General features: G+C 41.1%; 1 protein-coding gene and 1 long non-coding RNA gene across 3 annotated transcripts; one reads left to right on the top strand and one right to left on the bottom strand.

Annotated features, from left to right (window-relative positions):
* Positions 1-150: 150 nt before the first annotated feature.
* Positions 151-21,848, top strand: gna12a (guanine nucleotide binding protein (G protein) alpha 12a). The gene is made up of 6 exons (XM_056371908.1): positions 151-895; positions 6,362-6,580; positions 16,490-16,540; positions 16,634-16,834; positions 17,260-17,466; positions 18,619-21,848. Exons 1-6 carry the CDS (start codon positions 578-580, stop codon positions 18,778-18,780), a joined length of 1,158 nt encoding a protein of 385 aa, XP_056227883.1. The 5' UTR covers positions 151-577; the 3' UTR covers positions 18,781-21,848.
* On the bottom strand, positions 18,631-27,386 carry LOC130166352 (uncharacterized). Of its 2 annotated transcripts, XR_008827135.1 has the most exons (4): positions 26,695-27,386; positions 26,409-26,468; positions 25,968-26,050; positions 18,631-18,744 (listed from the first exon to the last, which is right to left on the bottom strand). It is a non-coding gene; the product is annotated as an uncharacterized LOC130166352 (long non-coding RNA). The 2 variants fall into 2 exon arrangements; XR_008827134.1 differs by having other exon boundaries at positions 26,409-27,386.
* Between the last annotated feature and the right edge of the window lie 595 nt (positions 27,387-27,981).

Below are 27,981 nucleotides of genomic sequence, written 5' to 3'. Positions count from 1 at the left end.
CTTCTTCCTTGTTGTGCTCGGTGGCGTCCCCTGACGGTGATCTCCGGTAGTCCCCCCCCGTCCCCCCCCCCCCCCCCGTCCCCCGTCCCCCAACAGTCTGACCGTCCCACCGCCGCCCGGAGGAGCTGCTCAAGTTCACAAACCGCTGGCTGTGTTTAGTTTGGATAGGCTGTCCCACTGTGTGAGTCTTTGCGTTGCCTTTTACTATTGTTGTGCGTCGGATGGACAGACTCACTGCGGGTCGACTTCACATTTTATTTTATGGGCAGGAAGCAGCTCAAACATTTCAACTTTGAAACTTTTTTAACATTTCGTGGCTTTGATTTTCATCTACCCAAAGAAGGATTTTTGTTGATGGCGCGGTCTAACCAAGATGGACACGGGTTGTCTGCCGGTTGGAGACTAGATAAGTGCTTCATTCACTAAATCTAAATGTAGACTTTATTTATTTATCCGCAGGAAACGTATTATCCATCAGGTGGATGTAACTGGACTGGGCCGTTTCCACCCCAGAGGTCACGTCCTATAATGAACATTTTCCCACTGAAGTTTCGGTGAACTTTTCCCACGACTCGCCATGTCGGGAGTGGTCCGCACCCTGAGCCGCTGCCTGCTCCCGGCCGACGCCAGCCGGGACCCGGGCGGCAGCAAGGAGAGGAGCAGGGAGAGGGACGCGGCGCAGGAGCGGGAAGCGAGGCGCAGGAGCCGGGAGATAGACGCGATGCTCGCGCGGGAGAGGAGAGCCGTCCGCCGGCTTGTGAAGATCCTCCTGCTCGGGGCCGGAGAGAGCGGAAAATCCACATTCCTCAAACAGATGCGCATCATCAACGGGCAGGAGTTTGATCAGAAGGCACTGCTGGATTTCCGGGACACTATCTATGAGAATATACTGAAGGTAAGGACAAGGTTTTTAATGGGAAATAAACAGCCTGAGGCCCTTAGGTAAACTTTACAGCCCTGATTCCAAAGTTTAATCCTCTAGGCTTCATATAGGCTATAACAGGCTATCTGCTGTCAACACATGTTTTGGTCTTACTTTTATTTTAAACTGATATTTGGTTTGTTGAGAACTTTCTTGAACCACACAAAGAGGTTTGTTGACATAGTACATATTTCTACCCTGAAGTGTGTGTGTGTATCTGTTTGTATGTATGTGTGTGTATGTGCGTGTGTGTGTGCACCCCCTTTGTTTGCTGTCATGGCTGGGCCTCCCTCACCAGCTAACAATACCAGACTATTCCTGAGGGATGAGCACATCCGCCCTGAGTGCCACACAGCCCCGACAAGGATGATAAGAGCCCGCACTTCTGCACAGCGGCATACAGTGGCGGTCCTGTCACGGGCCAGATCAGAACAGAAAGACCCCTCCCCCCGCTCTCCCCATACACTTACTGTCCACCACCATCTAAACTGCAGAGAAACACAATATCTGACGTGTAGGAGCAGATAGAAGAGGCAAAAACAAGGAAGTGGGCGTTTTCTCCACTGCAGCAGTTGTGTGTCCCCTACCCACATTCAGAGATACAAAAAAGTAAATGCATTTGCATCATCACATAGAAACATTAACACGATAGCACATGCCTGTAATCGCTTCTCTCACCCTGCCATTATTCAGCATCCTGAGAACCTTCAATCTCATGAAACAACACAAGTCACAATATTGGTATGAGTTTCTGCCGCAAGAAGCCTAACAGTTATAAACAATTATCAACTGTCAAAATAGTTACTCATTAGATTTAATCAGTCAATTCATCCCTTTGTATCAGCTCTTTCCAGCTCAAATCTGTATGATAATTACAGTGAATGAAGTAGTCAAACCCATGTTTTTCTTTTTTTTTTCTCTTTTTTTTTGTGGCGGCACCATTTCATCAAAAAGAAAGAGACATATTCCACATTTATGTGCATCATTTTAGACACACTGACCCCAAAATTCAGCTGGACATATCTGGTATCTCTGGAAGCTTTGGTATCTCCACTACAACTTAAAATAATGTTATGTGTATTCGAACGAGTTTGACATGAATGACCCACTAGCACTAATTACTATAATGTGAAATAACATATGGAGGTGAATGTATACTCATTAGTAAACATAAATAACAGAGATTCATTGTAAATCAACAGTAAATTATCTTAACTAAACTTGATGTATGTGAAAATGACTTCACCACACCATAAACTCAACATGAGCAGAGAGCCGCTGGTGGTTTGACTGGGCGGCTGTCTAAAGTTTGGGGCGTTGGTGGAGGATCAGCTTCACCTGTCGGGTGTAGAGAAACCCCCTTTCATTGGAAGCTAAATAAAGAGGAGGAGAACAAAGGGGGGGGGGGGGGGGGGGACACAGGTGTATGGCACAATTTGGCATATAAAGATAAATAACAGAGGTGTGGTCCGGCTCCTTCAGCCTCTGTAATTATACCTCCAGTAACGGATAAAGTTCCGGTATAATCCTTGTCAAAATGGAGTAATTTATTTCCCACGAGTTAAGCTGAAACAAACCAGCAGCTGAAGATCTGCAGCCTGGTGCAAACTAAGTCTGACAAGCTGCACACACCAAGTGCAGGTAGCAAGCTTTTAGGAAACAGCTTTACACTCAGGAGTGGACCAATGAGTATCCATCTTTTTACAAGCTATACCTTTTGTAAATACAATTATCTATCTTTAACATCTTTTTTTCTAAATTTAAAACATTTGGTTCTTTCCTTAAAGGAGCCATTTGTGAGTTTTGCTAGTGCTACATAGCCAGCGTTAGCATTAACAGCTGTTTACCTACCAGTCTAGAAGAACTGTTGCGAGTTCAGCATCAAACTTTATTCCTTTACTCACCAAGAGCTGACTCCGGAGGTGGAAAGCATCACCGGTGTAAACTCTTGTCTCTATCCTGTCTTTTCTTCTACTGAAGTTAGCGTGCTAACCAGCTAGCCCTGGCCCGTCTCGTCACTATCAACTATCAGACTTTCACTGCAGCCTGAAGATGTGGCGTTGCTCAGAGGGTGTGTTATAACCTCTTGTCTTGTAAACACAACTATGGCCAAACCCCAGCAATCAGGGGTGATGTTACAAATTCAGTGTTTGAAAATTGTGTATGTCTTAACACAAAAAGTGCAATTTGCTGTTTGACCCAGTTCAACCCTGTTTGACAAATTTCCATTAATTTTCCCTTTTAAGCAGCTTTAAAGCGAGGGCGGCAAACTCTGGAAGAATAAGTCACAGTCCTTCTCTTTCAAGTAAAAGGTTGAATTCATTAGCATTAAAACACACCGTCACTCAGTTCAGTGCACTCACGGGTTTGCTGCTATACGTTCACCTGGTCTGGTTGGACCAGTAGCTTGGTGGCTAATGTTAAGTAACTTTACATAGATATTGTTGTGTCAGTTCATAAACTTTACGGTACGGTATGTTTTAGCATTTACCATTACCCTGTAATTGTCACACTATTGAAGCCCCAAAACTCAGCGTGTTTGGCATCTTTGGAAACTCACAGGAATTAAAAATAAAGTTCTGTGGGTTTCAAGACAGTTTGTGCTGATTAAACTGTGCAGATTGAAGAGGTTAATCACTACTTAGCGTTTGTTTGTTTCGGGGCAGGGGAAGGAGGGACTGATTACCTGATTGGATATTGTATTCTTACAGTTTTTGAGGTCTGATCTACAGCGGTGATGTTTTCGGTCTCTTTGTGTTTTGAGAGGACTATGAGACAGAGGAGGAGGGCGGCGCAGTTCATGGGGTGGACAGCATCAATGCAGGAAGGCAGCTACTGTGTAATTACAAAATAGTGATAAAAGACACAGGCCTCTGACACTCCTAGACAGCTTGTAGGCAGCTACTAACCACCACCGACCACGTCACGACTGTAAAAATACAAGTTGTCAGCTCAGATGTGGGATTCTAGCCCCATGTCGTCAGATACTGAGGAACCAGTGACACCAATGACACCAGTGACAGTGACGAATACCAAGAGCTGGTCTTTTGTCGAAGTCTGTTTCTCGTCTCGAGTGCTGTTGCCCTCCATATTTGGGCTTAGGGTAAGGTTGTGAAATAGTCCCTGTATACTGGTGTTTCTGGTAGTTATCTATTAGCTACACCTACTGTGTACGTCAAGCACACAGACAGGTCCAGAACAAGTTTCACAGACAGAGGCTGTGTTCCAGTTCAGAGGCTGCATCCTGTGAAAGGACGCAGTCCGCATACTGGAGATCGGGCTACACCTGCAGCCTCAGAGAGAACAGAATCAATACTGCATTCACTTTATCAGTCAGACTTTTCCATGTTCATCACCAGTAAGTCCTCCTCAAACACACAACAACAACAAAGAGGAAATACCGGTGGTAAACTGGGATTAAGGTAAATTATACGCGAGTTTACGGTAGGAGTTGTGAAACATCCCTTTAATGCATGAAGGACAAATAGATAATAGTCCACCGGAATCAGGATTAAGGCATCTTTATGATTCCCAGTTATCTGTAAAGCAGCATTACCAGAATAGTAGTTCAAACGCAACTATCACTAAATACAAATTGGGCATGTGCTATTTCTATATAACTTAACTACATAAATTGACAAGGATCACCTGAATGTCCATAATAAAGATTGTCCAGCTCACATGGGAGAATGGGAAGGATACTCTGGTATTGTGCTCCAAATTTGGGCAAAAAAAGGCAGCATTTCTTGGCCGAATTTGGAGGCAGCTTTGAAAACAGCAGACAGGCCTGGTCAACTTGATATGGTGTTGTCGTATTTGGTGTAGAAATGTAAACTATAAGGGCACGCTTACCGACTACTAACTGAGTACAGACGGGAAAGAAAGACAAACGTTGTCAGGGAAACAGACAGCCGTACAAACACGCAGGCATACAGGAAGAGAGACAGACAAGAATACAGTGGATTATTCAGCAAATACACAGATTACTGACAAACTGACAAAGTTCATGCTGGTTCACAAACAGAAAAAAAAAAAAAAGTAAATGATTACAGAGACAATAGTCATGACTGGATGTGACTCAACGCTCCGTCAGAGTGACTTTCTGTTAGTAATTTCACCACCATCATGCTGGTGTTGCATCTGCATGTGTGTCAGATGATGGTTACATGTGTGTCTTTGTGTTTAACACGAGTCACAGTCTGGGGTCTCCTCGGTTGTTTAGGTTGTCGCCCGTTTTACTCATTCCCACTATAAACATATAAACGTAAAAAGTGGTAAATGACGGCTCAGAACACCAGAGCACTTAGTCACAATGGGGCATCACAGTCAGACACACATACGATCTCACATGCCACAAACGTACACATAGAGTAGCTGTCACATCTTCCTTTCTTTGTTGTGTTTTTTGTACTTGCCTTTTTTTACTCCTGTTGTACACCCACATGTCTGAGACCTAGGTGGGTCTTTGAATTATCTTGTCTAAGGTTTCTCACAGATTTCTTTTCTTTTTTTTTCCTTGCTTCGGGTTTTTCTCAAGGATTTTCTCTGTCTTCGTGGGGATAAAGTTCGAGCTGTGTCAGGGAATTTGTGCGCATGTAACACCTATTGAATGTGACATTAAGCTCTACAACCTTGATTATTGCACAAGGTTGTCATGAGTCATTGACAGACACACACCACACATATATACACACACACACACACACACACACACGTCTATTAACCTACAGTGACCCCTGAAACACTTTGTGCCACACTGATAATGTTTGCTACTGGGTCATCTGTTGTGTCAATCAATAAATCAAGCAAACAAGCAAACAAGCTTTATTAATACAGTACGTTTTGAAATTTAACATGCTGTGAAATATGCTTCACATTAGTGTCAGTTAATTAACCATAAAATTAGACGCGTAGAAAACAAGCTAGATAACAAACAAAAAAATTGTCTAAATTAAATTTAGATTTTAAAAAGTAGAAATAGTGAGGTACAAATAAGAACTGCCGCTGAACAAAAGGTTGAAAAAGGTGGAATAAAAACGAGGACAAAAGGAGAAACAGATACAAAAGACTGAATCTGTGTGTGTGTGTGTGTGTGTGTGTGTGTGTGTGTGTGTGTGTGTGTGTTGGTTACTCGGTAGGAGACCTCCCACACAGATCAGTCTGCATGGCTTTTTCTCCAGAAAACCACCAGCAGCCACACGTGCATGTGTTTGAGCACATGTGTGCGTATGTCAGAGACATGTGCTGCACTGTTAAACTTACTCCATGTTTACCAGTATTGCTACTCTCAGTGGCGACGTTTTTTCAGAGTTTTTTTTTTAATTATTATTCGTAGTCAGGAAATATTTCTACAATATTGCTGACATTAGAAATGACAGTTGTTTCACCACTTCGCTGCATTCGGGCTCGTAAATGTGTGCTGCTTGTGTGTTTCTGCAGGGCATGCGTGTGCTGGTGGACGCCCGGGACAAGCTGGGCATCAGCTGGCAGGTCTGCGAGAACGAGAAGCAAGGCATGCTGGTGATGTCGTGGGAGGGACGCGTGGGCGCCACGGGGGTCGAGCCCAGCGAGTTTCAGCTGTACGTGATGGCACTGAGCGCGCTGTGGGCCGACGTCGGCATACAAGAGGCCTACGCACGGCGCTCTGAGTTCCAACTGGTGAGTAGATCAGAGAGGAGGCTCCAGATTTTTCTGTCTAACGTGCCAACACAGCTGTGTTAGATGATCAAGTTCTCTTTATTGGCTCCTGACGTGTTCGTCTGTACTGACTTTAAACTGGACGTTATTTAACACTAGTGATTATACTTAAATGGATATAGTATTATACATTTTTTTTCCTGCAAAACAGGAAAGACGCTAAAAAATTTGTGCTTATTCAACTAGTTTTAGTGATTTATTCAGACTTCTCAGCTTGTGTGTGAGTTTCCCTGCGATCTCAGTGGCAACATGTGTTGTTGGGTTTTTATGTTGTTGGTGATGGTGGTGAGGATGAGCTGTTGTCACTGGTGATCTACTGATTATTGTGACAATGAATAACCTTAAGATCAGCATCACACAGATTCTACTTGTGTTTATTATCAACAAAAATATGTGGATAGTTTTTTTTAAACAAATCATTTTTTTTTTTTTTTTACATTAGTTTGAATTAATTTTACACTCAAAGGCATTTAATCACTGTTCAGTTCTGTTAAAACCAGTGGATGCCCATCATGTTAAATTATAGACTACAGCTTTAATTTAACATTATTTACTTTATATTTACTATATTTCAGTATATTCTCCTAATATAAAAAAAAACTGAGTTACAGCACAATCTTTTCCTGTACCCTGTGACAGATGCCCCCCAAAAAAAACAAACAAAAAAAACAATTGTACAGGGCTTCAGTCACGGACATTTCAGACAGTCAAGAGGAAAACGTGATAATAAAATATAATAATGTCCCAAGCTATTCATGTAGCTGTCTATGACAGACGTTTCCTGTCTTTGACCCCTTAAAACAAAGCAATAGCAGCTGATGACTCATCCTCACAGTTAGCATCTGCCTATGTTAAGACATCTTGTTTTGTTTATTTAAATACTTACAAGAATTATCAAGTAATTCACAAGAACAAAAAAACAGCTAACATTAGAGGAAAGTCTTACAAAAATAAATCGTTATGTCGTTTTTCTGCTCTATAACGACCTTGTGACCCTTTGGGTGGGTCCCGACCTCCAGGTTGCGAAGATAAGCCACTTCCACTAATCCTCCCATGAACGTCTGCATCAAAAAACCAGCCTCCAGTTCATCCACTGGCCAAGAGTCATGTTTACTCAGAGATTACTCGCTGGCTGACATGATGCTTCTCTTCTAGTGCGTCACAGTAGCTGAAGAGCGTCCAGTGTGTGACCTGCGACCAACTTCACTTATTCATCAGTATGAAAATGTAACATCGCCTTTTCTGTATCAGTGTCGGTTAAACAGCAATTTTTGGTTAAAAGTTGTAAGTCAACCTTTTTTTCTATAAAATCAAAAAACATCCTGGAGCTGAAGACAGCGCAGCACCTTCGACACTCGTCATTCCTCTCCATCATCGGTTTTGTGTCACTCTGCTGTGAAAAAAACAAACCCAACAGCCTTTAATAAAATACCTTGCGCTGTGTATGTTTTCCAGCTCTGTAGTGCCTGTGGCTGTGAACCATAAATGTTTTTCGCTGTGAATAGTTCCACATAACTTCGGTGACGTGAGCAGTGGAGAGTGGCAGCTCTCCTCATGGTAACTGATTTACCACAGCCCGTCCTCACAGCGCCGATAATCACTGACATGCTCTAAACTTGAAGCAACTGGATGATATCAGAAATGTTTTTACCCATCAACCCAGTGTAGGAGCGCTGCACTGAGTGAAGCCTGCGGAAGTATTTCATGTTTTTCCTGAGTAACTTACCTCTCTCCTTTTTATTGTTTGGCGACTTTCCAAATGTGTAATTATTTTTCCCTTGACTGGAAATGGAGCTGGTGAAATAGAGCCCTGCGGAGTTTCATCTGCCACGCTACACTGCACCAAACACAGTTTGAAATGGCTTGTAGATTGCAGTGTCATTCTTTTTCCTTTTACCCATAATATTTTAAACAGACACTCATCAAAACCAGCGGGTTGCAGACAACACTGAAGGTTTGAGTTTCTCTTAACTAGTCACATTGAATAGATGGAAAATAAGGCAGTATTTTATTTTTATTTTTTTGAAAATGCCAGGAATCTTCAAAAAGGTTTGATAAAATGGCACACTTTATTTTCTAGGGATGACAGAGTCAGTCGACCACTTTGGTCAGGACTGAAATATGTCAGAAAGGAGAAATGTGAGCGGCACCAGGGGGTCAAAGTTTATATTTTACTCATGCAGTAAAACATCCCATCATCGGCAGGGTGAATGGGGTTGATGCATGTTAATGACTTTGATGATCCGCCAATTATTCATCCTGCTCCACCAAGAGGTATTTTGTTTCTTAGTGAAATGTCTCAATAAATATGAGGTTGATTGCCTAACATTAGGTCAAAATTTCAATTTGTCAAGTACTTCGGTTCATTTGGTTCATTAAATACCAACAAAACTGAAGCCATTTGTATCCGCTTTAGCTGCACTTCATGTTTAGTCCTAATTAGCAAATGTTAGCATGCTACGATGATGAACATGGAAAATACTAACCTTATATAAAGCAGCATGTGAGCATGTTAACATACTGGCATTAGCTGCGTTGTCTGTTTCACTGATCCACTAGAAAAGCGGTGGACTCTTAATATTGTGATTGAATTTTACAAGACAAAATCTGGGCCAATTTTACATTAAATAGGACAAATTTACATTATGTTAGTTGAGCATATGAAAGCTTGTCTTTTTGTGATTGCATATTATAAGCAAGCATATTATAAACAATAAAAGATGTCACATAAAGATGTCCAGATAGAGTGAAATGGGAGAGGATTTTTTTCTCTGCTGTCTTAAGCGAACCAAACGAATAGTGACAGTTTTAAAGCAGCCACTTACTGTAGTTTAAAGAACAATTTGTGAGCAACAGAACAGTTGGAAAACCCGTCCACAAATATGCTGTGAAGGGCCAGACAGACTGTTAATGACGCGTAATGGTTCAGCAGAATGTCATGAATGATCGCTAACCATATTGTCAACATAGCGAATGTCTCACACCACCGGCATCACCAGATGGTCTCGTTTTCGGTGTGCTTTGTATCGGCTGTGGCAGCTAGTTTATTGGTTCTTTATGTAAAGTGACACTGCAGCGATACTGTCCGCTCAGAGCTGCAAGTTTGACCTTTTACCTTGTTTCACATTTATCAGTGACAAAACAATCTGGAGTCAGACGGAAGCCACTTCCGTCTCCCTCTCACTTAACATACTGTATGTGTGTGTGTGTGTGTGTGTGTGTGTGTGTGTGTGTGTGTGTGTGTTTGTGTGTGTGTGTGTGTGTGTGAGTGTGAGAGAGAGAGATGTCAGTGCACAGCTTCAGGTCAGACTGCCTTGTCTTATCTGGAGTCACTATGATAAAAGTAGTATGTTCCAGCTGCACAGCCCTTCATCATTCAGGCTCATGCTAGCTTAAAGGATAAGGCCCTTGATATTCTTATATTTTTCTTACTGTCATAAGAAATCCCATGAAAAGAACAAAAAACCAACAACAAATCGAAGAAGTGAAAGCCTGAAACAGTTAATAGCTCCATGCGTGCTGTAGCGCTCCATTGATGTCCAAAAACTATTAGAAACACATCAATGAGCCACAGTGTTGCACAGTAGTTTACTCTGAGTCAACCCCACATACACCCACCGTCCTGCAGCTGTAAACACTCATTAGCGCAAGAACATGTGCATACACGTGCATTGTGGGAAAAGGTTTGTCTTTTTCAACCTGGATCTTATTTTCATAACTGTGGCATGACTGACCAATGAGTCACTGATTTTTCCAGCTAAACAATACTGGGACAAGCTTCCTAAATCCTTTATATACTTCCATTTTTCATTTATAATTTTAAACACTTGTCTGCAAGTCCAAATGATAGTAAAGACATAAAGCAGCCCCCTGTGTTAAAGGTCCCATATTTTACATTTTTCCGGTGTTTTATTTGACATTTTGATATCCATAATAAGATGTAAGTGTGGTTTTAAGAACCAAAAACCATCTTAGTGAATCTTCACATCTCCTCTCTCAGGCTTCTCTCTGGAGCTCAAGTAACAACAGGTCGGTGAGCCAATCAGAAGAGAGAAAGCTCCGCGCCTCTCTTCTGATTGGCTGACTGCTTTCTGAGTGATCGAATTAAAATGTAGCAGATTTCAGTAAAAACCTTTAGAGAAACCAAATCATGCAAGGTTGGATTGAAGGTCCAGGTGAGGGCAGTTACGGTACAGTTGTGACATCACAAAGTTACAGAAGTCCTGACAGCTTATTTTAAGGCTCAGTTTCTGAATACAGGCTGTGTGCATTTCTCTGTGGACTGAGAGTTTGATACTTTCACAGTATTAATATAGAAGCTAGACCTGTTTTATAATCAAAGAAGACACTGAAATCTCATGTCATACAATATGGGACCTTTAACTGAGCTAGCTGTTTGGCTAGCCATCTTACAAACTGCTCATCTGCATCCATGACAAACATTTATTACTTATCATTTCATATATAACCTTACTCAATTACTGCATGGACAGCGGATCATTTGGTCCAGCCAGCCCCTCTCTCATCCAGCCACTGCACTTTCCATAAAAAACAGAAACATAAACAAATTTCCAGTTGTTTGCTACTACTTCACTTGCATGTGCACACGCTGAATCGACAGCGATCCTCCGAAACAAATATGTAAACAAACCATGTGTAGATGAGCTGAGATTAACAGGCAGCTGTTTAGTTGGCTGGCAAATTGCCCAGGAAGTAGATCTTCATGCAGTTAACAAGCATAACAGCTAACCCAGGGGTTTTTTTGGAAAATATCAGGAGGATTGCAACTGTTTTGCTAGAGTCAAGTTTTTCCGAATCTGTAGAAAGGAGGTGCCTAGTGCAAAGTTAGCGCGGCCCATAGTCAGAATTGCCACATTTATGAGAATAAGACCTGAAATAAATAAAAGAATTCCTTCATGACTCTGTGATTAAAAATAGTACAAAAAAAATGCAGAATTTGCTCCTGTTTTGTTCCTGTTTGCTAAAAACTACGGTGCCCAGCTGTTTCAGGAAATTACTTGTTTTCAAAACTGAACTGCTACATTTATAACCCTATCTAAAGTAGGGGCTGAGTGTCACATACAGGGAAGTGAAAGTGAGAAGTACGGAGATGGGCTAATGCATTGTTGGTTTGGGTCTTTCCATGGGATTTGTTGACAATAAGTAAATTATAGAGTATCACCAGCCTTATCCTTTCAAAGTAAGCAAAACAAAAATGTCTACCGCCGAGCAAATGTGCTGAGTTAGAGACTCTAAACCTCCCCCGTCTCTCTCTCTACACTCTCTGAGAGGTTTTCCGGGGATACCACAGTCAGCTTTTCCCAGGCACAGCTGGAGCAGGGCCACGGGCAGACAGAGTGAGAGCGAGGAAAGAGAGAGTCCAATGAGAGGAAAAGAGGAAGGGAGTGGAAAACTAGAGAAGGGCAGGGGGATGGGGAGGCTGAGAGAGAGAGAGAGAGAGAGAGAGAGAGAGAGAGAGAGAGAGAACGGAGTGGAGATAGTGACAGAAAAACAAACCGAAAGCGAGCACATGTGAGGATTTTGTTTATTTGCAGGCTTCTCTGTGTTCCCACCACACCCAGATAACGCAGAGTTTGATATAGGATATAAACACCAAAACCTCCTTTGCTTGACAAAAACAAGGCTGTATATCATGCTGTGATGGTAAACTGTTGCTGTTGCCTTCAGCAGCGCAGACATAAAGAAGGTATGAGTTTAGGTTACACTGTATAGGGAAGTTTGAAGCCCAACAAAGATGTGAAGAGGCTGTAACAGAGGCTGAAACACATGCACAGACACAAACACATATTCCATAAGGTTGAGTAGATTTCAACATGCTGCTGCTGCTGCTGCTACTTCATGATTTAACATTGGCTATTCTGTATGTAAAGCACTTTATATGTAGGTGTTTACAGAGGGAAATTCTTTTTCTGTATACCCCTGTTTCTTGTTTGGGTGTCGTGTGAACCCATCTTTGTATATTTTTGAACTGATATGTACATTAATGCATCAGAATTATAATCCTATAATATACATGAATATAAAATGAGGACTTTTACTTCTTTTGACAATACTGTTCTCAACCAAAGCAGCTGCGGAGATTCTGAAACACACCAACACCAGTTCAACTAAGTGCAGCTGTGCAATAAACACAAACAGTCAGACAAACCTAACGCACACACGCGAGCTGTTTGTTCAATGTTTTTCTAACTTGAAAAAATCTGATAAATAAAAGTTGTATTAAAAAAAAAAAAGAAAAAGTTTTGCATGTTAAAAAAACGCAGTAAATGAAAGAGATTTGTGCGACTTAATTTAATAAATTGTCAACATGCAACTGCTATAAGAACCCAGACCGACTAACAGAGTATTGACAACATTATTGATAATTTATCAAGCAAAACTGTTGCTTCTTAAACGGATACAGTTATAAATGAAATACATTGTCACCTTGGACTCTGGGAAACTGTGATGGTCATGATCAAAACGTAATCAATGGATTCATCGATAACTAAAACAATTGTTAGTTACTGCCCTGGATTATTACTCAGTATATTCACACTGTCGGTTAATATACCACTGCAGTTTCTAGTGAAAGACTAGTGGCACACCCAGTCACACACACAGTGCTAGTGACACATATACCTGTGGTCACACACACACACACACACACACACTCACACACACTGCAGAATGTGAGCTTATTCAGGTCTTTACGGTAATAAAGCCCCTAATCTGCCCCATACAAGCCATGAATGGAGACATTCCTCCTGCCTTATTCAACTACACACACACACACACACACACAGTAGCTGTATTTTACAGTTTTACTACTTATGGATCTGCATTACAAGGCACTAAAACTCATCTTGGTCTAATAAAATGAATTTATTTTGATATGTAGTTTTATGCTTCCACTACAATGAATGATCAGGCTGTCTCGTTTCTGCTGATGCCAGTTAAAGCGTCTGTGGAAATGATCTGTGTGTGTGTGTGTGTGTGTGTGTGTGTGTGTGTGTGTGTGTGTGTGTGTGTGTGTGCGTGTGCGCGTGTGCGCGTGTGCATGTGCATGCTCGCTCACAAATGTCTGTGTCTCTGTCTGTGTTTGCGTATCCCTTCATCTCTGGGAATTCCCCTCTCCCTGCTTTTCCCTCCGACCAGCCCCTCCCTCCTGCTCCCGTCCTGCTGAACCAATCAGAGTGTCCGGCTTTGTGTTTCCTATTGCAGTGACACTGTAGGTCAGCGGCGGGGTCATGGTGTCACATCTCACCCGCACAGGGGTCACGTTTCCTGGTTGTTATGCGACATGTCAGGGACGACAGAGATGAATTTAACAGCGGCATGAAGAGTTTTTACTGATTCTTTTCCGTCAGAAACTGAAAATCTGGGGAAAAAAAGTCTCTGTCAACATGGATTTAAAGTGGAATAACGCTATATTGTAGTGAGGCCCAAGTGTGTGTGTGTGTGTGTGTGTGTGTGTGTGTGTGTGTGTGTGTGTGTAATGGTAGTGCTAAAATGACTGTGTAACTCAGTTCTGTCTGACTCTCTAATCCCTCCCTCCCCCATGTCTCTCCCCACTGTTTTCACACACACAGCTGTTTCCTGTTGAATGTGTGTGTGTTTAAGCGAGAGAGGGAGGAAGAGAGAGATTCAATTTTTAACTATTGTCAGGAATCATAAGTGTGAGAAAGAATATTTAAGGTAGTTTGAACATTATACACCGAATGTTTCATCTTAAAACCTTGCTTTTTTAAAAAAAATGTTCTACATACAGTTCGTGTTGTATTACACACTGAAGTTTTGCTTTTGTGAGTTGTAGCCCGTTTACTACAAGTTACAAATCCCTGACACCACTGCTGCCCTTTACAATCCCACCACTGAAGTTTCTATTCAGCATGAGAATCAATTAGCAGCCTCTTAAAAAATTTTCTTGAGCTGTGTAATCCATTGCAGTGACAACCAGCCTGCACTTAAGCCACATTACGACTCAACAATAGTGTAGCATTGACAAGAATGAATGCAAATGTGATGGATGACGCAACTCAAGTTTCAAGAGTCTGATAATTGATTTTTCTCTCGTACGGAAATGAAATGAACTCAGCTGATGCTTTCAAGTGGTTGTAATTGATATTTTTCTAGTAACAGACTTTCAAAAGGTCAGTGTGACAATGTGAACGGGGTTGTTTATGATGAAGAAGCTAGAGAGAATTATCACCTCTCAGTCTTACAGCGCTTTATAGCAACTTTTGTCTCATTGTTTAGCCATTTGTCTGCAAATCCTCTGTTCTGGTTCACCTAGTAGTGTCATTTTCAGCCACAGCAGGCAGCTGTTTTCAGCGAGAAAGCTCTAAAATCCCACTGTACACTACCTGTCACTATCACCAAACTGCAGACAGACACAGGCATCAACTGCCTAACTAACATAGTTAAGCATTGAGCAGCTAAAGAGCCAGATATTTCCCTCAGGAGTTCATGGAGACAAAAAACAGAGTTTACAAGACAATGATCGTCACATAGCCAGACACACAACTCCAAGTGAAAGCTAATGTTGCTCCATAACTGCTGTTTGTGTAAACATGGAACTGTTTGCCAAAAAAGTTCCCCATTTCTGTGGGTTCATCACTAAAGTTCTCCTTGTTTCCACCGCCCCTGAGAGGCAAAGATTCGGTTCCTGCAGGCTTTAATGGCAAGAAAAATACATTTAAAAAAATCTAAAAAACCATATAAATAATAAAGTATTTATGATTAAAACTTGTAAACACATTGGTGTTCTCCACCAAGTAAAACTGCACAAACCAGCACCATAAGTACAGTATGCTGTATAACAGCAGCCCTTTTTGATGGACGCTTGTTTCTGTCAATGTTTCAATAAAGTTACATTCAAGACTTCATGCTCTTGAGAGATTTCAACAGTTGCCTCGTGACACAGCTGAAATCATAGTTAACCTCTCATCCACTGTATACTAGTTCCTGATTTTCGAGACCGAAAGAAATGCTTATGTTGGCACAAATGGTTTTTATGCGTGGGACGTCTTTGTAGGTTTCACTAATCTTCACAAATTTTTGGCTACTTAGCAGTGAAGGCAGACGTGCTGACAAATAGTCTGTAGCAGACATGGAACAACATTTGCATTAATGTGGAATTAAAGTTCTGGCCACTAAATGAATATAAATTCAATATTAACTCCCCCAGTTAGCTTTGTTTTAGCCTTTTCGTGGAGTTTGTTGTCCAGAAAAACAAAATAATGTACTAAAAAACACAAAAACTACAAGCGTTCCCTTTCAAATTACACACTGTCATTTGATCCATTGTTAATATAATAATATTGGTAAGTGCAGCTTTAAAATCTGCTTACAGAGCTTTATGGAGTCATAAAGTCATGTTAGTTTCTGTGCGACAATGTGAACGAGTACACTTAATGTGATTAGAGGGAGCACCAATAAAAACGTGGCTCATGTAAACACAGAGACCCAGTTACAATTCAGTTATATCACTTGAGTCACTTCAGTTCGTGGTCTAGTTATACATTCAGGACACTGTGAAATCGCTCAAGCCTGTCCATAAATGCAGCTTCAGAGTATGTTACAAAAAATATGATGGGACTGATGGAAGGACGGAGATTCATATGATTATTATTGGTCTCATGTTCTCAGTCCTTTGTTGCATCGATTGATGTATTATTAAATCAATAAGCTTCTATGAAATGAGAAGTAAACACGGAGAAAATACAAGAAATGAAACCGTCGTAATGATCAGATTAAGTGGGTTAAGTGGATTACTTGTGTCTTTTGAGTTTGGTTAATGTGTAATAAGATAACTCTCTTCCATTTTCAGCTTTAATGGATTTTTTTTTTTTCTCTTCCTGTCTGCAGAGTGAGTCAGTGAAATACTTCCTGGATAACTTGGATCGTATTGGACAACTGGTGAGTCACAGTGACTAAATCTAAAAATTCACTCTGTATTGTTTCACCTCTTTCAACTTTTTAAAAGAAAAAATCTCCCCCTTTTTTTCCCAGAACTATATCCCGAGCAAACAGGACATTTTATTTGCGAGGAAGGCGACTAAAGGAATCGTCGAGCACGACTTTGTCATCAAGAAGATCCCGTTCAAGATGGTGGACGTGGGAGGGCAGAGGTCTCAGAGGCAGAAGTGGTTCCAGTGTTTTGACGGGATCACATCGATACTCTTCATGGTGTCGTCATCTGAATACGACCAGGTACCATTCGAACACATACCCCCACTTCAGATCATGTAACGCTAGTGTGGAAATTTTTAAGAGGTTATTCAGACAGTCTGATCATTATTCTCTGGACTAGTGGAATTACGAAATGGACGAGAAACATCAGAGAGACGCAACATTTGAGATTCACACAAAGCTCTCTTTGTGGTTGGCTGAGGAAACTTGATTGTTGCCTCAGTCGTGGCTCCAGTTCAAATCAAGTCATATGATGACGGCTGAATTCGTAATTGGTGCACAGATAAAACCTGAAATAAAACGACGGATAACATGCGTCTGTGTGTGTGTGTGTGCGTGTTTGTGTGTGTGTGCGTCTGTGTCTGTGTCTGTGTGTGTGTGTGTGTGTGTGTGTGTGTGTGTGTGTGTGTGTGTGTGTGTGTGTGTGTGTGTGTGTGTGATTCCAGGTCTTGATGGAGGATCGAAGGACAAACCGTTTGGTGGAGAGTATGAACATCTTCGAGACCATTGTCAACAACAAGCTCTTCCTCAATGTGTCCATCATCCTCTTCCTCAACAAAACAGACCTGCTGGTGGAGAAAATCCGCACGGTGGACATTCACAAGAACTTTCCCGAGTTCAGAGGAGACCCTCGCAGGCTAGAGGATGTGCAGGTATACACACACACACACACACACTCAGAGTAAGCGAATGAGCATGTATACAGGCTTTCAGTCACAGAAGAAGGCAGGTTAATCAAAAAAAAAAAAAGACAGCAAGTGTGCGTTCTAACCTGAAAAATACAAATCAGAAAGAGGTGGCACCCAATCAAAGCAATCAAAGCCTGTAGAGCTTCAGATTTTATTCACATATCATTGCTGATACGTTTGAACAAGAGGAATCTCTGTGTTGGAAAGATACTTAGAATTTAACTTCCTCTGTTGAGACAAACTTTTTCCAAGTCCAGTGAATAATAATAGTTTTACTTTTAAACATTTTATAGCAGTTACATTCTTGTATTCCTCTTCTAGGTTGCACTTTATTAGACTAGACCCTGTGCTCTGTTTGCTGTGCCTTTCCCTGCCCTTGTAGCTATCTGAGAGTTTACACCCCTTTTGAATGATGCCAGCTTTACACCTGTGTTGAATTCGGTCATTGACTTCACTGCCTTGCGTATAAGTGACTTCCTGTTACCACTGTTCGTGGCTGCAGAGCTGAAAAACTTGTTAAAGCGATGATTTTTTTTTAAGTAAAATGTGAAGCTCTATGGCATTGATTGGTTTGATGATGTGTCACCTTTCTCTACTCACGGAAACACATTTAAATGCACTGTAGTCACCTGTAACCTGCAAATTTGCATAAACATGCAGCAGGTCATTCCATTGCTTGGGATCCATTGCTTACTGATTTGAAATGCAGTAGTGATAAAATACAGGGTACACCACTTTAAAAAAACCCTACATATTTATTTTCAGTGCAGAGGAAAAAAAATACTGTAGAGCGCAAATATATTGAAATGTTCAGCTCTAGAAACTTATTTTGATTTATTATCTATATGGCTATACATATAATCATATAATAAATTGCTATTATTAATAATCCTTTTCCTTTCATCCTCCCGTCCCACACTGTGTGAAGTCTTTGTCATGCAAATGTTTACATGTAAAGAGCAGATTAGACACTTGGTTATCCTGATACATGGCTTTCACCAGGGGAAATCTGGTCCCTAACTCAATTAGAGAAACAGGGTTTCTCGTAGGCATGACATTTAAGAAAACAAGTCACTGTAGAAAGCTGACTGTAACTCAGTTACTTGTTCCTTCCAGGCGTTCCTGGTGCAGTCGTTCAGTCGTAAAAGGAGAAACCGGGGGAAACCGCTGTTCCACCACTTCACCACAGCGGTGGACACAGAAAATATCCGCTTTGTCTTCCATGCCGTCAAGGACACCATCCTGCAGGAAAACCTCAAAGATATCATGCTGCAGTGACCTTCGTGCTGCAGACAACGACTTCTGTCTCTGATTGTAAACTGTGAAACCAGCCATGAACTCGAGCCTGGAGGAGAAGGCCTGTTTCGTTGTGACACATATTAACACTGGCCTGTGGAGCAGTCGGTTGACCCACGGAGTGGATCTAACTGAAACCTGAACCTGTGGAACCCATAAAGTGACTCTGGACCTGTTGGACCTACGTCGGCCCCTGTGGAAACTGTGAGGGTCATAGAGGACAAGACCCTGCATGTAACCTGTAAAAATGTGTGTATGCTGGAAAGACAGTCGCCTTCTCCTACTTGTAGCACTCAAGTGTTTCTTTCCTTAATATACATGTTCAGAAATGTGTAAAGAAAAAGAGAGAAAAGCACCAACTACATGACATGAGCACTGAAAGTGTTTTTCTCAGAAGTATATATGACTGATGACAACCCCGTCACTAAACCGAGTCAGACTGCTGCCTGTTGAAAAGTAGCTGGATCAAACTGTGCGAGCAGCAGACAGCAGGGGAGAGAGGGGGAAAAGAAGGACAAAAAGGAAGAGAGAAAGTTTAGAGCGAGCTGAAGAATGCCTTGTGTTAATGTACATGTGACAGAGGGAGAGGGGAGAGGGGTGAGGGTTTGGGCCCGTACTGGTCATATGCTGTGCTATGTGATTAGGTTGCACAAGTGTTCCTGCCATTGATCTTGAACAGAGGAAAGAGATTAATCTGTCTAATGCTCCCTGTGTTCTCCCTTGCACTGTCGTTCTCTCTCCTCCCTTACTTTACTCTCCACATCCCACCATCATACTGGGGATGAACAGCTGCAGATAGTAAGTCGTATTCCTCTTAACCTATCCCTCTCCTCTTCTCTCTGGCACAAAAGACAGATTGTTCGCCTCCTCTCTCTGCAGCAGGAACAGCAGACGGTCAAATTAGTGACTCTTTTTGGTTTAAAGAAACACACAGCTCCTGATTTTGCATGAATTATGGTTCATCTCTACAACATCCCAGCAAACTTAACCTGAGGCTTATTGTATAAATATCCCCTTTTAAAAAGGAGACTCTGGGATACGGTTACACTGCTCGTTCCTGGTCTTTTGTCCGGTGAACGTGACGAGAACAGCGGAGCATGACAGGGTCGAACTAACTTTATTCCCATGTTTCCGGCAGCCATTTTGGACTTTACTGTACCGACTGTAGCAGTTGGGATGAGAGGTTGACAAAACATCAAAACAGTAACGAGTGAAAGAAACGAGCCAGACTGAGCGGCGTTTATTCTACTATGTCTGGCATTTTCTATATTGAGACATCTCAAGAGGGTGTTTTAAAGTCAGTGTTTACCCTCGAGTAATTGGACAGAAATAGAAAATTATTCAACAATAATTTTGCTGGTGAATTAATCGTTTGTTATTAATCAAGTAAACATCTAGATGTGGTCATTTTAATTTGGTTTCCTCTAATTAAATGGGTTTGAATTTCAGACTGCTGCTGCTGTTGCTGCTGCTGCCGACTTTGGCTCTTTCATTATATTCTGACATTTTAAAGCTGCACTAGTCAATATTTTTATATCACCAAAGGAAAACGTTACTGTGTAAAGGTCGCTCATAGTGATGAACCCACAGAAAAGTTATTGATCGACTCTGCAGTTCCCCTCAGCGATGTGGAGAGCGTTGAAGCATCTTTCAGCTCTTTGTTTTGAGCTGGGTTCAGTGCCGCTGCCTTTAAGAGCACCGTTTCCAGCTGATTTTATTTTTAAACAATAAAACCGATAAACTTACTGGACAAAAGTTGCTCTGCACCAAACAGCAGACACTAGCAACTAGTTGGTGGACATAGTGGAGCATTAAGCAGCTGAACAGTCTGATATTTCCTTCAGGAGGAAGTGGAGAACAAAATCGGAGCTTAAAGAGAGTGATTATTGGAATTAGATTCATCACATGGTCATGAACACGACTCCAAATAAATACTTATGTTGCTGTTTGTCTGTTGGATGTGTGAATACGCAAATCTTCGCCAACAAGTTCACCATGCTAACACTGAATGGTGGGTTCACAGCTTATTGTAATGCCCCTAGGTGGCCCAAAAAAATTAAAAATGCGTTAGTGCAGTTTTAAAGACCAATTGATTAATCAAGCAATCAAAATAATTCATCACTAATGAAAATAATCACTAGTTGCAGCCTTATTTATGTCTTGTTCACCAGTGAGAGTTACCTGGTAATGTAGCATAAAGAAAAAAAAGTACTGTTGCTATGGTTACTTGCAGTTTTACATAACTTTGTGCACTGATTTCAAACGGTGGTTAAACTGGTGGTAGTTCCCATGTCGGTGGGTGGTGTCATTTTACATGATTTTACTGAATGCCTGTCGGCCAATCAGGAACAAGTACGTTCAAAATATGTTCAAATTTGAACCCCGATCTTCTTCTCCCATTCCTGTGTATTATGTTTTCAAGTGGAGGATTTGTGAGATGACGATGCTGATTTGATTCCCAGTGTTTGCATGATGTGCATTTTGGTACGCAGCAGTAGGACACAGCTGGGCTGCTCCTCCCACCCTGAGTATTGAGTCCAAATGGCCTTGAGAGGAATGAGGCTGCTCATGAGCACTTCCACATGCCTTATTATATTAAACTGTGTAGTTTGTCTGTTCTTGTGTGTGTTCATAGTGACTTATGGCCCTTTTGTGCATGTTTATACTCCCTGTACATAGAAAACTGTAAGTATTTGCCTGACACTGTGTGTTAACCTTACAATACAAACGCCACTCGGTCTAACAGTATCACTGTAACTGTAATGTTGCTGTAACATTTGTCGTTAACTAACCTACCTTTTCCACTCACACAAGTTTTTTTTTTATTGTAAGTGTCGTCATTGCACTGGATGTGACCAAGAGAAAAACGACCAGAAGGGAAAAATGTCTGGGGGGGCGGGAGGCAAAGAAACAAATAAACAGGCAGCAGATTTGAAAGGCGAGCAGGATGGAGGCAGAGGATGAAGAGAGGGAGGTCTTCTGCTGTTGTTTTTTTGTTTCCCAGTGCCTTGGCTCTGTGCTCTGTGGTGAAATACACTGCCTTTTGCTGACATGCTGTTTCTTTATTTTCTCAGTGTTGGCGTCTGTGTGTATTTGATTGTGTATATGGTAAAGCAAAAGGTCAAGAACCTCTGAGCTGGAAATTGAAAAGTGGTGGAACGACTAGCAGAGGGGGGGGGGCAAGAGAGAGGTGGCAGAGGAGTTTGAAGTTCATGAAGGCGATGGTTGTGGATGTGGCGAAGAAAATAAATTCAAATGTGTTTTTCTTATGTCCTGGGGCAGTTTGATCACTATTTATGAACACATGCATAGCCAGAGTTGAAGCTCCTGATAAGTAATGTCATACTAATGTATAGCCTGGAGGCTAACCATAGGCTCTTAGTGCACGTAATGTAATATGAAACTCATCAGCTAAAGCTATCAGACCACTGGGCATAAGAGTGAAGTTAAAGTCGGGCAATATCTCTGTTACCCAGCAGAGTCTGACCTTTGCTTTGGCTTTTAATCAGAGGAGCTCTGATACATAACAGACTGCGAGTCTCAAGAGAGAGGGAGGGAGCCCAGAAACAACTAGACCAGAGTATTAGCGTTGTTTTAGAAATCATTGGTTAACATAGATTTATTTACACAGGATGTGAGTAAAATGTAATTTAAAGATCCCCCCCCACACACACACACACATACACACACACGTGGCAGCCTACATGATCTCCACAAACAAACAAAAAAAGACAGAAATTACCCTGTGAATGTGTAGGCACAGACTGGGAGAGGGACAAAGGGAGGAAGAGGGAATACAAGAAAAAGTAAGAGGATGGAGGGAGGGAGAGAGGAGAAGGAGGAGGGAGAGGGGGGCAGTGGGGGAGGTCATGTTTCCTCTGTTGAGCCCACTTCCTGTCCTGATCCCAAAATGGAGAGACTGTAAGGACGACATCCCTTTGCCTGTTTCGATCTGCCCCCCCCCCTTCTCCCACTCCCACACACACACACACACACACACACACACACACACACATACACACACATATACACACATACACACACATACACACATACACACACATCAGAGAAACCCAAACCAGCCTCCCGCAGTATCCTACAAAGGAGATGAGAGGAAAAAGCAGGGAGCAGAAAAATATATCCCCAGTGGTCTCTGAAACATTAGGAAGCCTTCGTTTATAGAGGCAGAGAGGCGCAGGACATTTTGTCCTCAGGTTTCACTTCCACATGTGTGTGTTGCATGCGGCCTATATACAGCATGTGTGCGTGTTTATATCTGTGTTAAACTACATGCTACGGCCATTAGCAAAACACTCCTGCAGGGATAGTTTAATATTTGATTACTAGTCTTTCCTTGAAGCGAATTTCATATTTTAGAATTTATTATTATGGAGATTATTATTAGGTTAGGTTACTTTAGGTAAATTTGTTTTGCAGTAAAAAGAGGCATCAGTTTTACACATACACATTTAACACACACCACAGACAACACTATGTGCACAAGGTAAATTAATAAATTAAATGCAGCATCACTACAACTCACATTATTATTATTATTATTATATTGTAACATGTTAATGTGACTACAAAAAGCAAAGAATACAAACTTATGAATCACTTAGGAAGATACAAGGCCTTTTTTAACAGCAGACATTTTGACTTGTCACAGTGGGAAAGGCACAGGTGTTGCTAATATCATTAACGATGACTCCCAGGTAGCCATGACAATAGTGAGGCAGTGTGCAGGAATCATTCATGTTATTATTTAACCCCTGTACTGTTTCCTGCTGTAACAAATCAAGATGTCCTCTGTGAAAAAGACCAATATTTTTTTACGATAACTGCACACAGTAGGTGCAAATATGGTTTCTGTGTGGAATGGTCAACTGTCTTTTCATAAAAAAAATTGTGCATCTAACATTAATATCTCCTCAAACGTAAACTCAGCTGCTTTTGGCATCATATCTTTTGTACTTTTTCCTTGCACTTTGCCATTTTGAAAACCTCCAGGACAAAAAAAATATTTTATCTAATTGGAACAGCTACTCTTTTGTTTTCATTTGGCAAGCAACAGTGCAACACCGTGATTTGCACAGATCTGCATTTTGACATGCTGTCACATGACCAACCACCACGTGCTGGTCACTGCAGCTGCATACTTCCAAGTTGATAGATAAATTGAGTTTACTTGTTAACACCCCAGACTAAACAGCTGTCAATCCGGCACATAAAACAAGAAGAGTGACTCTATAGCAACACCATAGCAACCACCTAGTACTGCCTAGAAGATCATAGTAACCAGCTAGTAAAACGCCGGCAAACAATCAGAACACATTAGCAACCACCTTGAATTTGTAACCTTTAATTTATTAGGTAATTTCACTTAGATTAAGTTCTCTTTTGTAAGAGATGCCTGAGTGCAAAGCCAGACATAAGAAAAGCACGTACAGCGTCAGAGACAATCACAGACATCACCAAGTAGATTTTAAGTTTGAAGTATCAAACTGGCCAGCGGGATGAGACATTCAAGTTTTAAAATCCTCTAGACTAGAGTAAACAGGCCTGAGATCTGGCCTGATGAGCAGCTTTTGAAACAGACCTCACGTACACAAAAATGTAAAAAATAAAATAAATGTAGCTCTTCTTGTTGCCAGTGAGAACCACTCTGCTTTTTCATTTAGTACACAGCAATGAGCATGTTATCTACCTCCTGTAATGAAGCACAAAGCATAATGACAGCAATAATAATTATTATAATAATTTATTTTATCTATACGGGGCTTTTTAAAAAAGGTGCTCAAAAATGCTTTACATTCAAAAAGAAGTTACACACAAAAACCGAACAGCAGGAAGGTATTAAAAGAAGGTGGGTGAAAAGTAAAAGGAACAAATGCAGTAAAAGAAGATATAAGACACACTCATGTAAAATCATTAGCGACAGAAGTGATAAACTGCATCCAGTTGTAAGGTAGAGCGAGCAGCATGATAATATATCCAAAGTCATTTTTTGTCCTCCAGAGAGAAACGTGTTTTTTCTTAGCCTTATCATTTATTAACACGCTAGCAATCCCCCAAAGACCATAAAAAACACCATAAAAAACCAACAACAACATGTCAGCATGCCGGTATGGCAACTTAGTGACACGTAAGCAACTCACCCACACTAAATATCCTATATGAAACCAATGACCTACCAACACCCCACTGTAAACCAGGCCCAAATGAGTTCCTGAGACAGCAAGCCTCAATTTATTATGATCTTTCTTAGTTTAAATCTAACTTAGCTAAAATTATGTATTAGAGAAATTAGAGATTCAGGGTCTGTTGACTAACCTCAGACCTGAGTACTATCACCCACATTTATCTGCAAAGCTGTGTGTGTGTGTGTGTGTGTGTGTGTGTGTGTGTGTGTGTCTGCATGTGTGTGAGTGAATTTGGTCTCATGACTCTGGTTAAGCTGATGTTTCCCTAAGGTTGTTTTGATTGGGCCTACAGCTGAACTCTGATATTTAATAATGAGCCAAGTACTCCCTGTGTTTCTGCCTCTACCGTTCACACACACACACACACACACACACACACACACACACACACACACACACGGACATGGGAACTGGAGAACGGACCAACGAATGAATCATACAGTGAAATATAAACAACTAATGGTTCATTAGCGGATGATCTGGCCATGACACATCACTGGACCCCAGGCCATCACGTCATTAAACCTCTTCTGTTTTAGTTCACACTGACAGTGGAATTAACTCAGTGATGTCTGGCATGTTATCAGCTCCGCAGGACGTGTTTTCTGTTTTGTCGCAGAGCCTCGAGGGCAGTTTGCTTGTTAATCAGTGAAGATGGGCACAACAGACGCACACGGAAAGATAATGATAAACACAACTACATATGCATACACAACCTCAGGAAAATGACTTCATGCCTCTTACAACAATTAAACTGAACATGTGGAAAGAGTTTATTAATCACTTGTCGATCCTCAGTAGTTTAGAGGAGCAATGTACAAGGCAGATGTCTCCCTCTGCTGATATAAAAGGAGTAATGCAACATTTTTAATTGACACACCACTGCCTGTGGTTTGGACTCTCATGTTTTCTCTTGTAACTTGGAAAAAAAGGCCTAAAGTAACTCAGTGTTTTGCAGGCACTGACCTTTAAAGTGTTCTTCAGAGTAGCAGCTGTAGAATGGTTGAAGAAGACCAGTCCCACCAGGGATCAGGATCTGCACATTTACTCTAGAGGAGCAGCAAGGGGCAGTCAACACACACACACACACACACACACACACACACACACAGTGGCAGATCTCTCACTCCCTGACCCCCAGCACAAAGGTTTTCCAGCTTTTTTTTGGTACACAAGTAGATTAAAATTCATACATGTGTAATAAAAAATAAACAAAATGTGCACACCAAAAGAATGTACAGATAAAAACAAAATACAAAGTCTGTAGCAGACGCCTCAATCTCCAATCTATACATAAATATGGGCATCACATAAAAAAAAATAAAAGTTCCTTAATAGTAGGCTTCTCATTCAGTGCAATCCTACAGTAACACACGAACATTACAAACAACAAACACTATAACGCACCTTGAGGAGCAGCAGGGGCACAGTCACGACTCACGGCGGCCGGCTCTCACTCTCTGACCCCTGCAGCGAGTCACAGGGAAAATAATAATGAGGACAAAACTCACTAAACTCCACAGATTTAATAAGTAATGGGAGTTTTTTTTTTTTTTTTTTTAACCAGCAAAACTAAGTGTGAAACTCAGCAACACATACACGATGATGTATAGTTACAGTTACACGCAGTTTAAACCAACAGAAGTTAGTTTTAATTGTGCGCAGCTTAACAAACATCACAACACGCCCTTACCGGCACGAACGTTTTTCAGCTTTTGACGGGGAGCGTGCAGCTACGTCACTCATGCGTCGTTTTGTACGTCGTTAATTAAAGCCCCCCTTGCTACAACAGGTAAACAGGAACTATAAAAAAAAAAACTATTCAAAATGGAGCCAGAAATAAAATGTCACTCCAACTTTATGACAAAGAATATTACACAAAAGTTTTGAGAACGTTCACCCAAAAAAAATAATTAAAAATAAATGAAAAATATATTAACCCAGCCACATAAGCATGGTAAGTAGTTTTGTTTGGGCACATTTCATTCACAAATGCACACATATAAATAAGATATTCATGGGAAAAAAAACAAATCTCACACATCATTGACCTGCAAATTTACAGAAGAGGGAATTTCTTTACTTGGAATAAGCTCCAATTAAGTATTAGAGGCATGAGGAGAGCACAATATGTTAAGAAAACTAAATAAAAAAAAACAGACAAAAACAATCTACTTCAATGTCAGTAGGTTTCTCCAACATCAAATCTATTCGTTGACAGGTTTCCCAGAAAAATATAGTCATACAGGTTATATAGTTCTGGCAGATTTTGTGGGAGTTAATCACAGCACAGCTCAGCGTGGTTCAGCATGGCTGAATTCACACGTATATGACACATTCAAATCTTGTGCCTTGTCATCATGAGTAAGACCAACTCTTTCATGATTAAACTGAACCAAATGATCCTGGTCATTAGGTTGTTATTGTTATTGTTGTGATGCTGTGATGGTGGTGTGAAAAAAAAAGAAAAACAGGATCATATTTGAAATGTGAAGTCTCACGTAGCGTAATTAATGTCTCAGAATGCATTATTACTAATGCATCATTTACTCTGTAAATTACATAAAAAAAACACCACTGCTTATCTTGTCTATCAACAGTAACAGCATGATGTTTTCCTCTCCACTAGGTTTAGAAAAATGAAAATAACCAACTGCAATTATGCTTATTGCTTGAAAGGGAGACAGCTACACTGCACCCCTTGGCAATGAAGGTTTATTTCTCATGATTTTATCCCTTATGGTTACTGCTGATCACTGTAGCAACTCCTACTGCAACAAGGCCTTAGATAATTACGTTCTGTATTTGAGGAACATCATGCTGTTATTATCCAGTAGTATTGAATTAATTTAAGGAATGATTCAGGAGAAGTCGTGTCCTTTTAAACCACCTATTTTACGCTGAACTTGTTGATGGAGGTTTTGGGAAAGAGGTAAACGCAGCATTTTATCTGTTGAAAACTGAGAAACGTAGAGCTGGA

Source organism: Seriola aureovittata, chromosome 3 (genome assembly GCF_021018895.1).
Source record: "Seriola aureovittata isolate HTS-2021-v1 ecotype China chromosome 3, ASM2101889v1, whole genome shotgun sequence".
In the NCBI taxonomy this organism is placed as follows: domain Eukaryota; kingdom Metazoa; phylum Chordata; class Actinopteri; order Carangiformes; family Carangidae; genus Seriola; species Seriola aureovittata.
This window is presented reverse-complemented; position numbering and strand designations above follow the sequence as displayed.